The 12,942-nt window shown below is 40.7% G+C and overlaps 1 protein-coding gene across 5 annotated transcripts in view; it reads left to right on the forward strand.

Moving 5' to 3' along the window:
* The first annotated feature begins 829 nt into the window (after positions 1-829).
* Positions 830-12,942, forward strand: part of NDUFS4 (NADH:ubiquinone oxidoreductase subunit S4) — a 62,342-nt gene continuing 50,229 nt past the window's right edge. Inside the window, exons 1-2 of one of the 5 annotated variants that reach the window (XM_053298583.1) lie at positions 1,387-1,517; positions 11,433-11,503. Coding sequence is in view for 2 of the 5 variants with exons in the window: in XM_053298580.1 (XP_053154555.1) it covers positions 1,399-1,517 (119 nt within the window). In the remaining 3 variants the exon portion in view is untranslated. Of the gene's footprint in view, positions 951-1,334; positions 1,518-11,432; positions 11,504-12,942 lie in introns of those variants that run through there. The other 4 variants (XM_053298581.1, XR_008316695.1, XM_053298580.1 and 1 more) reach the window with 4 other exon arrangements.

Here is a 12,942-nt window from a genome sequence, read left to right on the forward strand (position 1 = left end):
AAGGCCCACCTTTGCTTGCTCTCTACCATGTGTTGTGGCTATGCAGAGATGCTTTGTTGTTTGATTGTTTGATTAAGTTAAACGTTTTAAGAAGACTAGCATTAAAAAACAGAGGGATCTATTTTTTTCTGGTAAAATCTAATTAAAGGTTTGGTGGTTTTTCACCTGCTCCAACCATTTCACCTGCTTTCTCTCTCTGTGAGATGCAGCCGGAAGGATTGGGCCCACAGGTGAGCAAATGAGTAAGAGGAACAAGTTGTTACTTCTTCAGCCTGCTTGCTTCTTTTGCTGGGTGGTCAGAAGGGAGAATTGGGCTCAGCAGGGCTGTCTACAGAGCACACAAAAGCAAGAGAAGCGTTCTCCGAAACCTTGGAGAACCTGCTGCCACTCTGTATAGACAATACTGAGCTAGATGGAACACTGTCCTGACTCGATATAAGACAGCTTCCTATATCCTAATCTCAGCCACCCTGCTGCCCAGAGGGAGAGTATAGGTGAATGAATGAGAGAATGAGACAGCACCTCCTTGGACAAACAGCTGCCACTGCATACTTGCCTGGGCCTGTGTTTGTAGGCTTCCCAAACAGAGGCAGAGAGAGGGCAAATAAGTGAGTAGGTAAGGCAGAGGCAGCAATTGCACTCTGTTTCTCTGGGAAGGAAGCACCATAGGGCCCAATCCACCATGCCATGCAGAGAGAGAGCACGCACGTGACCAGTGTTCCCTCTAACAGGGATTCCCAGATGTTGTTCTCTACAACTCCCAGAATTCCCAGCCAAAGGCCACTGCAGCTGGGGATACTGGGAGTTGTAGTCCACAACGTCTGGGAATCCCTGTTAGAGGGAATGGTGCACATGACTCACCACATCATCTGCCCACTCACTCATCCCCTTTCTCTTGGTGGTCACTCAGAATTGGGTCCGCTAAAGGGACAGGATAGGGTTCTCCAAAGGTACGTTGCCAAGAGCCCTCCATAACCCAGAACGGAGGCTAAGGGCACCAGCTATCTTGCTGAAGCTAAGCAAGTCTAGTTCTGGTCAGTGCCTGGGGGGCCCCATAGTTGTATTCTTTTAATTTTTGTTTGCCGCCTTGAGTATGCAGAGAAAGGCGGGGTGCGTTTTCAAACTATTAAATAAGTAAGCAAGTGCCGTGGACCTCCACTGCGGAAGGAAAGGGGGGATATAACTGTAATTAATAAATGGACCCGCTCTCCCTCCGTATAGCATCAGCAGCTTCCTTGGGGCTGCTTTTCCCCCCGCGTCATTCCTCCGCCATCCTCTCGCTTCCTCCTCCTCCACGCCCCTGCGGCGGCTGACAGCCTCCGCTTCGCGTTTCTGACCCGGATTGCGGTGTTTTGACCCTAGCGGCGCTCCGTCTGCGTAGCAGCTGCCAGTGCCATCATGGCGGCGGTGTGGCTGCGGCAGGAGCTCTCAATGTCAACGGCTTTGGCGAAGCACCTGGCGAGGGGGGCAGGAGGCGGGGCGCCAGCAACCGTTGGGGCCCGCTTGACTCCAGCCAGGTACAGGCGCGTGACGGGGGGGGGGTGTGAGGTGGCGATGGGCGGCGCATGGCCCCTGTCCCGTCCCTCAGTTCTCTGCCAGGGGACGGGCGGGCTTGGGACGAGGCGAGGGTCCGCTTCGCAGGCCTCGCTGAGGGGGCGGGATTGTGCTGGGCTGCTCTCCCGGCCGGCCCCGGAGAGAGAGAGTGCAGTGCGTGCGATAATTGGAGCTCCCCCAGCCCTGCTGTGCCGGGCGGCCCTCCCCTTCCTCTCTTGGGAATCCGCCGGGAACTGCTCTCCCTCCTCCTCGGCGTTGGGTCCTTTGTCATGCCAAGGCTGTCATTCTGAGCTGAGCTTACTTGCGGGTGGGGGAGAGGAAGCCCTTCTGAGCTCCATGGGGGCTACTTCCGTGCACAGAACCGGCTGACAAGTCGTGGGAGGCAACAGCCCTGCTCCTGGGTTAAAATCAAAAGCAAGCCGGAGTCTTGTGGCACCTTCAAGATGAACCGATTTGTTGTGGTTTAAGCTTTTCAGACCTAGAGCCCACTTCATCAAGATATATGAAGCCTTATCTTTAGTAGGGATTTATGCCCACCTGGCTAGAGAAGGGAAACCTTTTGTAAACAGTGGGGCCTAAAGGCTAAGACGTGCAAGGGCTAGCAGTAGGTGTGTGGCATTTCTGTGCAGAACCCAAATGTATAGAAAGTAAGAACAGTGACCCATTCACAACAGCAGTCACTGTGACAGGACTATCTTTCTAGTTATGCAGTGTTCATCTAACCCTTGAAGGGGGCGGGGGAGATGACTGCCCTTTAAAAGCAACAATAAGTTTCTAGTTTGTCAGCCAGGCCCACAATTTTTGGCCTCCAGTACCATATTGGGTTGAATGTTCATAGTGATTTTCTACCCCGCTAGCTATGAACAGTAGGTGGCTTACAGCTTTCTCTGTGTTATCACCCCTTTTTTGTCCCTATCCCTCAAATGATTAGGGTAAAATTGCAGTCATTTTTGCATAGAGGAAAGGGTGAGGGTTAGGGTAACAATGAACAAATTGTTGTACTCTCCATGGAATAATCATAGGATGACATTCTTAACAATGGTCATTTCCATTCCTGTGACAACACTGATGAAATTTTATAGTTGCTTTTGTGTTTTAAAAATTTTTTTAAACACCACTGCTTTTTGACTGCTGCAAGTCAAACAGTCAGGACAATAAAAGTGTGATAACACACTGAAAGCTGAAAGCATTGCAGTGCTATCACCTATTTCCCATCTCTAGGGATATAGCCTTGTAAGAATTAGTATTTGTCCCCCCTGATGGTACTGACCACCCTAGCTGGCTCATGTACTACTCTGCTATTACTGTGATTAAGATGGCAGTTGTTTCATTGTTAACATCGATCTCTGTACCAGCCACTTCTATTTAAATAAAAACAATCTTGTTGAAATGACAGGCCACTGTACTGATACCATCTATCTGCATGACTTCAGGAAGCACACAAATTAAGACATCTATAAATGTTTTTTAAAAATGAAAGTGGTGTTGATAGGAACAAACTTTTAAAAAATCTTTTCCTAAGTCATCTAGTGTCTTTATAGGTGCATGTATTGTTTGCTCTTTTAATGCTTGGATAAATGGAGGGCACTGTAACTACTGCTTAAATAAAATTTGAAAACAAACTCTTATTCTTGGAGACTTTCAAAAGGAAGCACTGAATATGCTGACAATAGATGAATATGTGAATTTGTGACATGCTGACATTTTTCTTTTATTGAAATAGCCTTTTATTTGCATCTTTTACCCATATCTCCCTAACATTTATTTTCTGCTTAGTGAAGATAATTTCAGAATTGAGGAACAATGTATTCGTTTCATAAGTGTTGAAGTATGGTATTTGCCTCTGCTTCTTCAAATTTCTAGTTGCTTAGAGTCAAATAAAGCTAGTGCCTCAAACTGAGTTGAGACATATGCTACAAGACCAAAAGGAAAAGCGGGGGGGGGGGTCCTGCCACCAACGCAGAATCATTTGCTAATCCAATGTGGGAGGGGAGACTTTTGACAGACTTTCATACAGATCCCAAGTATGGAAGTAAAAATCTGTCCATGAAGCATTCTCAATTTATCTTTTTTTAAAATCTCTAGCCTATTTCTTTTTCTTTTTTAAAGTTGAAAACCTGTTCCAGTTGTTGTCATCTGTTAACTGAGGAAGAAATGGAATACCCCCAAAGTCTCATGGAAAGAAAAACTGTTGTGATAGGCCTGTAATAGCTTGATTCTGTGAAGAGTTGGCTACAGTTCAATCGGTTGATTTCAATGGTCCTAAACATGCTTAACTCTGCATAGGATTTTTAAAGTTTATGCTAACCATCCTTAACCTCCTTCTGGTATATTCTTATCCATTAAAACTTTATTTCTAGTTGATACACAGCCCAGTCTTTAATGTAAATATTTTCAAGTGAAGCATTGCCCAACAAAACTCACTGTGATTCAGGTCCAGATGCTGCTTTTTCACAAATCAGAAAAACATTTGTGATCTGAATTGGCGCAGAATATGTAAGAAAGATTTGCTCTAGAAAAAGGCAAACAGTGCTGTGGCACTTCATAGAATAACAATCTAATCCTTACATCTTTACCAGTGTTCCTTCTAATAGGGAGCCCAGATATTGTTGACTACAATTCCCAGAATCCCAGCCAAAGGCCACTGCAGCTGGGAATGCTGGGAGTTGTAGTCAACAACATCTGGGAATCCCTGTTAGAGGGAACAGTGATCTTTACTCAGAAATAAGTTCCACTGTAACTGGATTTAGTGGGACTTAACTCCTAAATAAATGTGCATAGCCCAATAGGTTTGCTGAACTTAGATAGTAAAGTGTATGCCAGACATCTTTGTAACAAGCTTATTGATTGGGCGGAGCAAAAGAATATCATTAGGGACAAAAAGGCTGGGTTCCAAGTTGGTCTGTCCACACTAGACCAGGCTTTGGTTTTACGGCATTTAGTGGGAAAGTATGCCGGCAAACCCTCCTCCTCTTTATATGCAGCATTTTTTGACTTTAAAGCTGCCTTTGACTCCCTCTCTAGACTGAGACTCTGGAGCAAACTGGCCAACATTTCTACAGATCCATGATTGCTCCTTCTCATCCATATGTTATATGAAAACCCCTCATTGAGAGTATAGTATAATAACAAAGGTAATCTGTCTGAACCGGTAGCCATGCAGAGTGGGGTTAAGCAAGGATATGTTCTTGCTCCTTGTTTGTTTAATTTTTATATTAATTGTTTAATTCCCCTTCTAGATAATCCCGACCTCCATCCGCCTAAGTTAGCTGTCAGATCCATCTCAATCCTACTTTACGCTGATGATGCAGCTTTACTAACAAGGACATTAGTTGGCATGAGGAGGGTGTTACAAAGACTAACACAGTTTTGTGAAGATGAGTCGCTAGTTATAAATACACAAAAGACTAAGGTTATGGTGTTTGCTAAAAGACCTAAAAAACACCAATGGCAAATTAACAAGAGTAGGGTTGAGCAGGTTAGGACCTATAAGTACAGGTTTAGTTTTTCATGCAAATGGGACATGAGGCGCACAATGTGTGTATGCTGCAAAAAATGTTCAGAGGAATGCACCTGCAATATTAAAAAATTTCCACACTAAAGGGGGACATTTTATCCCAGCGGCTGTTAAGGTATACCAGGCCAAAATATTGGCACAAATGTTATGAGGTACAGATCTGTTCCACCTGTAATTTCAAACCTATGGAAGTGGTCCAGTCTAGATTCCTTCGTGCCATATTTCAGGTGTCTAGATGTGTCTCGAATGCCATCCTACATCTAGAAGTAGGTTTAACCAGAGTCGAGGCCCAGGGCTGGCTCCATACATTTAACTATTGGCTCAAATTACATTTCTGCATTAGGGCCTTGCCCCCCTGGTTCTGAAAGATGAGTTCCACTCTTAAATGGTGTAAGAGACTCTATAGTAAATTGAGTAAATATGGCTTCTCTCCACAGTATTTATTTTCATTGGGATATGATGGTGCCAAAGAAATTATTAAACAACGAATAGTGGATATGGAGAAGCTAGCTGATCTAAGTTTTTTTAATCCCTAGTAGTATTCCAGGTGGCTTTTCAAACTACCCTCAGCCAGCTGTGTATCTCACAAAACTGACCACTCTAAATCAGAGGAGAGTTTTCTCACTGGCATGGTTTAATGCCCTGCCTTCTGCCATTTTGGATGGCAGATTTAAAAAAATATACCTCTCAGGAATCAACTATGCCCATGTGATTTGGGCAATATTGAAACCATTTCACATGTTCTTCTATATTGCTCATATTATAAGGGCATTTGTATTGCTTGGATTGAACCACTTCTAAAAAATTTGCCAGGTCGATCGGAAGAATAGTATATCTCCTTCCTTCTGGTACACCAGTATATAGCCATTACTGCTGGGGTTGCAAGATTCTGTGTGGCAGCTTGTAAACTGAGATGGGAGCAGTTGACTAATTGTATATGAGACCCCTGTATGCGCTGATGTTTTATTACCTGCCTCTGTTGTTTTGATTTTTACTTTTATTTTTACTTGCTGACTGCTGATCACTGACCGTAATAAAAATTCATTCATACAACTCCCAGAATCCCCAGCCAAAGGCCATTGCAGCTTGCGATGCTGGGAGTTGTAGTCAATGACATCTGGGAGTCCCTGTTAGAGGGAACAGTGATCTTTACTCAGAAATAAGTTCCCCTTTGACTAGATTCAGTGGGACTTAACTCTGAAATAAGTGTGCATAGCCTGCCATAATAAAAATGAGTAAACATGAATGTGATTGAATTGCAATTATTTTACTATGGCATAAAGCTTCCTAGACAGTGACCTACACATCTGTGTTTTCAAATGAAGTTGGGTTGTGGTATGCGAGAATTCATGTCATTGTAAACTAGTATCTAAGAAGCTACAGCTGGATGCTACTACAAATGAATATTATTACTTTTCTGGACAAGGACCAACAAAACACATTTTTAAAAATCTGATTATTCCAACTTCAGTTCTTGGAACTTCTTGAGTTACTCAAAATGTGGGGCTTTCTGTAATAGCTTATTTACATCTCATACTTCTTTTAAACTCATTTAGTGGTCTCCCTAGAGTCAATGAGTCAGCCTAGGCTCACCCAAGGCATTTGTTGCTTCAAGTGGGTACACAACTAGGGATGTGCATGGACTGTGGTTCGAGTGGTGCCCGGGTGCTTTAAGAAAGAGTCTTTACCTGCTCTCTGCCATCCCATACAGCTTCCTGCTGGGGCGGCGCATGTCCCAAGAAGCCCTACATGGCGTCAGCTGCTGATCATGCAAATGGCACCTGCGCATATGTGAGCTCCATGTGCATGCTGATACCATGCTGGGCTTCTTGGAGCACAACAGGAAGCTGCATGGGACACTGGAGAGCAGGTAAGGATCTGCTCTCCTCTTTCTTCCAGGCCCCGCTCCCAAAATGTGCTCATATAAATCCCTATACTGTAACATGATCTGGGATGCATGACCAGCAGTGCATCCAGTTCTTTATAGGAATGCCGTATATGGCCGAAAAGTGCTTCTGAATTTAGCAGTGTTAATGAAAAGTGGATTTCATAATTTCTAAAGACCTCAGAGGCAGTTTAAGTGAGAACAGATATGTTTTATTTAACCAATATTCTTTGGTCAGAGGTTCAGATGCTGAAAGAATGAACCTATTTCAGCAGTTTTTGAGTAGTAGATAATTGGATGGGCTGATAGCATATTTTTATTTATTTATTTATTGTTGAATTTATATACCGCCTTTCATTAAAAACAACCCCAAGGCGGTTTACAAAAGTTAAAAAACATACAATAAAAATGACAATTAAAATATTAAGCTAAGCTTGAGCCAGATTTAAAGAGAAGCTCATACAGAATTTTATACAGTGGGAGTATAACAGCAGTGCAGGTTTCTTGAACTAAGAATATAGCAAACCACTGTAATTACTGCCTCTTTGACTTCCCTTTAATGGGAAATAATGCAAACCAAAATGCAAAGATGGGTTCTGCTGCGATCAAATAATCAATTTCATAACTTGCTAAAAATGCATCTTACATCCCACAAGTAAAATGATTCCACAATGTCATGATTCCCTATTGAGTATCTTTTGTTTTTGACAGCTACATATTCTCTAGTGGATAAACAGTCCTCTTTGAAAGATCTGTTACTTAAACCAGCCATTATGCTACTGCAGGAATCTCAAGAATGTTATTCATTACAAAGCACATATTTGATTGTTAGTGTGAGAAACCTCAATTCTGTTGGTAAGGTCATTCTCTGTATCCAAAGAGAATTGGCAATTTCAAGCAGTATTTGAACTTTGTTCTTTAGTCAATATGATTGTTGGCAATGCAAATATGTATTGCAAATTTTTCACAAATTAACAGTTTTCAGGCTGAAGTGAATTTTGCCTTTAGTTTTAGATACAGCAGAAGTTTTTCCCAGTTTTTTCTTTATATAAATGATCTTATCCTATCTTGTGATTTAACAAAATGCCTATCTATGCATTTTTAGGAATCTGTTCTAAGGGCTAAATACCCTCATTTAAACAATGCATTATTAAATTTGGTTTTTTAAAGCTTTGAGCCACTGTATTTTTCATTTACTGGTAAATGCCAACAATCAACTTCCTACTAGTTAGTTTGTTTATTAATTAGATTAAGAAGTCTCATCTTAACCTTGGTTTTCAGGTTGCATGAATTAAAGAGGTTAGAATTTTTCCAACCCACTTGCCAGCATTTTTTAAAAAAATAATCATCTTTGTACATCAGTATCCCCTTCTTTCTCTACCTTATCATTCCTCCTGTTATACTGCTGAATGATAATGCATTTACAAAGGTCTTTCTGAAGTCTCTGGTTTTGAGAGAATAATCCTCTGTGCTGAAAATAAAAATTGTTTTGTTTGTATATATTAGATTGTATCTATATGGACATGTGTAATGATAGTCAGGCTTGAGGGAGGAGTAGGCCTCAAGTATAGTAACTGCTTGTAAGATGGGCTCCTTTAAATAAGGAAGAAAGCATAGGTTAATCAAATCCCTTTGGCCCAATCCAGAATGAGGGGCAGGGTTTACTGGTCAACAGCCTATAGAGGAGTAGGGGAGGGATGTGGTTGTTGATGAAATAATAATAATAATAAAGATATTTATACTCTGAACCTCCAGCACACTACTGCTCGGGGCGGCTCACAACATCCACAAAGCACATACAGTGTAAAATAAAACATTAATAAAGATTAAAAAGTTAAAAGACCAGACTAAAATCACATTTAAAATTACAAATTTTTAAAGTTTCATATTAAAAGTTATTAATAGAAAGCTAAAAACTGAAAACTAAAAACCCTACCAGATATAAGAACCAGATAAAACATTAAAAAGCCTCTTTAAAAATATGTGTGTTTGTTTTTTCATAACATTGAGGGAGGGAGCATGGCAAAGCTCTCCAGGGAGGGTGTTCCAAAGCTGAGGGGCCACAACAGAATATATACATACACACACACACACACACACACACAAATACACACACACACACACACACACACACACTCTATGCTTATTGAGCCTCTTTTAATATTTCTTTACTTCATGAGTGGAGATTCAGTGAGGGAGGGGCCCATTTTAAAATCTTATCTCTGGGCCCACTCCAACCTTGCTACGCCCCTGAGTGAGTCTAATAGCCTTGGGCAGGGAATCAACTGGGAGTTTCTTACCTGGAAGTAAGTAGGATGGATAGGTAGTCTAGCTAGACACATCAGGGAATTTATTGTTGTTTAAGTGCTTGGATCTGACTGCATGGTTCTTGTAGTTCTTGGGGAAAGGTTTTACTTGACTGGAAGCAGCAATTGTTGATGCCTTAATAGTTTGCCTTATACCATTGTTAATATATCTTTGTTGTTATAGAGTGTCACTACTTATTGCATCCTGCCCTAGTCGCACACTCTTGAAGGCCTAAGACTGCTCAAGCCCTCTTTGTAGGGAGTGTTTTCCATGTTACTCTCCTAGAATATTCCTTTGGAAAGGTGAATCTGCTGATATTAAAAAGTGGATGGTGGCAGCCTACTTGGGACTCCTCCCAGCTATAGGAGGGATTTTTATCCCACCCACCCCCGCCACCACTTTCTATATTTGCAACATGTGATTCTTGATTGAGGTTTCAACAGAGAGATCAGTTAAGTTGAGTTAGACCTTCACACAGTTGATATACTGTAAAACCTCAGATAAATCTGGATAGCTAGATTGCATGGCTTTGTGTAGAGACCTTTGAGCACACAGCATAGCCAGATGTAGTCCTCTATTGTCCAAAGTGCTCTGCATGCTTTGTCTATAATCTGTTGCTATCTTAGACCGTGCTCAGCTTTCACAGATGTTGTTAGAGAAGCATCATCATGATGTGATCACTACTTCATCTTTCAGTACACTGCTTAAAAATAAGTAATGCATGTGGCTGGCCACTGCTGGAAAAAGAATGCTGATTAGATGGACCTTGAGTTCAATCAGAGAGACAGTTCTTAGGTTGTTAGTGCTGCAAGAATTAATAATTACATCTTAAGATCTACCACTTAGCTACTTTGTAATTAGTTTAGTATGTATAGATGTTAATTTGTTTCCTGCCCACAAATTGTAATCTTAAAGCAGCGCACGTGAAAAATTATGGCTTCAAATTGTTTTATAATGATTGTTTTGAAAGACATTATTAAGGCACACGGGTGTTGAATGGGAAAAAGATTCTGGGACTGTTAGAATAAACATGTATTAAATGCAGCATGTTTATGATTTATGTGAAGAGTTAACATTGAATATGTGTTGAGAATTATTTAAATTTTTATCAGCTCCTTTCCATAGGCTCATTATGAGTATATCTTATGCCATTCACACAGATATTTCAGTGGTGGGCTAAAATAGGCTTATATATGAAGACTTGTTCATAAGTTAACAGTATAAAATACTGCTTCTTAGCATGACTTGTGTGTGATTAATTAGTGTCTACTTTAAAAAAAATTTTTTATTTATTTTTACATTTATATCCCGCTCTTCCTCCAAGGAGCCCGGAGCGGTATACTACATACTTGAGTTTCCCCTCACAACAACTCTGTGAAGTAGGTTAGGCTGAGAGAGAGGTGACTGGCCCAGAGTCACCCAGCAAGTATCATGGTTGAATGGGGATTTGAACTTGGGTCTCCCTGGTCCTAGTCCAGCACTCTAACCACTACACCACACTGGCTCTTATATCTTCAGAACTGTGCATGAGGTCATTAGGCTACCAAACTAGGGAGTATTCATAGTTTAAAGTGATAATACAATAAAAAGTAATCTATAGGGTAAATTTTCTTACAGTAGATGTAAACCCCTCTGACAACAAATGAACAAGCCCTCAGTGTTGACAGTTCTAGGATTATTAACAATAACCTGGGCCTTCAAAAAACTACTGTGGTTTATGAATTGCTGGGGAAAGAGATAAAGATGAGCTGCTGCTGAAGATATAAGCAACAGGCCCGAAACTTTCTTTGTAAACAATTGTCCTGATTTTGGTGGGTAAGTAGTGGTAGTATCAATTAGGAAGGCAACATAAAAATAGATAATCTTGGAGGTAGTTTGTTAATAACCCTTGAGTTACTTTGCCATATTGCTACATAACTTGTTGTGCACTGACCAGAGCCTTTGGATGGAGCAGTCTAGAAATGTAATAAATACATAAATAATTTGGGTTTTTCATGTGAAATTTTTGTGATTAACAATTTATTTCTACTTTTCCATATATTATACATTAGACCAATTGCCTGTGATCTCAAGGAAAAAGTTGTATGCTGCTAGAAAACATGCAATAATACATTTTAAAATATACCTGTCTTGGGAACAAGAGGCTACCCTTTTTTTCTTTTTAAACAGCATCTAAAATGAACAGAACTCAGAAGTGTTTTGAAAACAGTAAAAGACCATAGCATTTTCTGAAGACAGAGGTGGGTTGTGGAACATTAGCTTTTTCATTCCTACCAATTCTGGAATTAAGCCCTTTGACTTTTGTACTACTTTGTTATAATAAAAGCACACTTGTTGGTTACTGTGGTTCTTGGTATGATCTGAATATATTTGTGTGGGGAGACATTTGACATTTCAGAAAGCATAGGCAGGGCAAAACTTAGGTCACCTGTGGTTTTTGCAAATTTGTGATCCTTCCACCCCCAGTCTTCTCCCTGTTCCCACCAGTCAGCCCACAAACGCAGAATTCCAGCACTAGTCGGGACTTAAGAAGATGTTGCATAGGCATTGTTCGGCTAGATTTGTTTGCCGCCTTCAGCTAAAGCTTCTGCTGCAGCAGAACTGCTTGAAACCAACATTATGACCTGTATTGTCTCATTTAGACAGGAGTTGCTTTGCGGGTTGCCATTTTTCTTTCTTTCATTACTGTTTCATTTCTATATTTGATAAATAAATATATGTTTAAATAACACTGTGGAACAGTTTAGATACCTGTTTAGATATCACAGAAGCATAAAGAGACACAGTTCCTTCCCCCTGTACCAGGAGTTTGATATCACCAATGCCGTTCCTTCGAATGAGGATTGGAGAGCTTAATTTCTTTTATTTTTCTCTCCCCCGCCCCCAAACATTCAGCTTTGGTTGGTGGTTGTGTGTTTCTTAGTGTGTTTAGTACTTAAAGGGTCATGAGTTCAATTTCAAAAGACAGGTGAACTTTCTATAGTATATGGCTTTGATATATGATACCAAGTAGCTGCCTGACCTTTGGCTAGTACTGTTAAAATTAGTTTTATTTTGGTATTTATTTAGGCACCCAATGAGCAGCATCTGTGTGTTTCCAATTCAGTGCTGTCTTGAGAGACAAATATAGTGAATTCACCTGTCCATGTTGTTTGGATATATAAATGTCAGGTACCTGCCCCCACCCCCCTGGCTTTAACTGTTTCTGTGTGTTTGCAATCTGAACTTCAGGTTTATCTTCTGAATGCATATTTAAAATAATATAGAATGTCTCCAGTTTATTGCACCATGGCTATTTTTACCAAATATATTTGCAGCCTTTAAGCATGTTGTAAGTATATTTACAAACAGCCACTCATCTCTTTGCCTGTTTGCTCTCAGGCTGGGAGATTTCTCTGGAAAAGAGTAGCAAACTGGGAAACTGAGGAAACATAAATACTAGACTGGGAAAGAATAGGAATTTTCATTTTTCTTCTTGTCAATGTACAAGAAGTTAGTAATGCAGAGGAGCATGATCAGGTGATTCGATTTTTAAAAAACCCATTTTTGTGGGCCTTTAGCCTTTTGTAGAGTTATTTTCAAGACTGATGTAATGGTTATTCTCCCAACATTTTATTCATAGACTTTATTCATAGAAGGTAAGCAGTATGCCATCAAAATCTCAGAATGTATTTTTATA

Source organism: Hemicordylus capensis, chromosome 2, assembly GCF_027244095.1.
Source record: "Hemicordylus capensis ecotype Gifberg chromosome 2, rHemCap1.1.pri, whole genome shotgun sequence".
Classification (NCBI taxonomy): Eukaryota; Metazoa; Chordata; class Lepidosauria; order Squamata; family Cordylidae; genus Hemicordylus; species Hemicordylus capensis.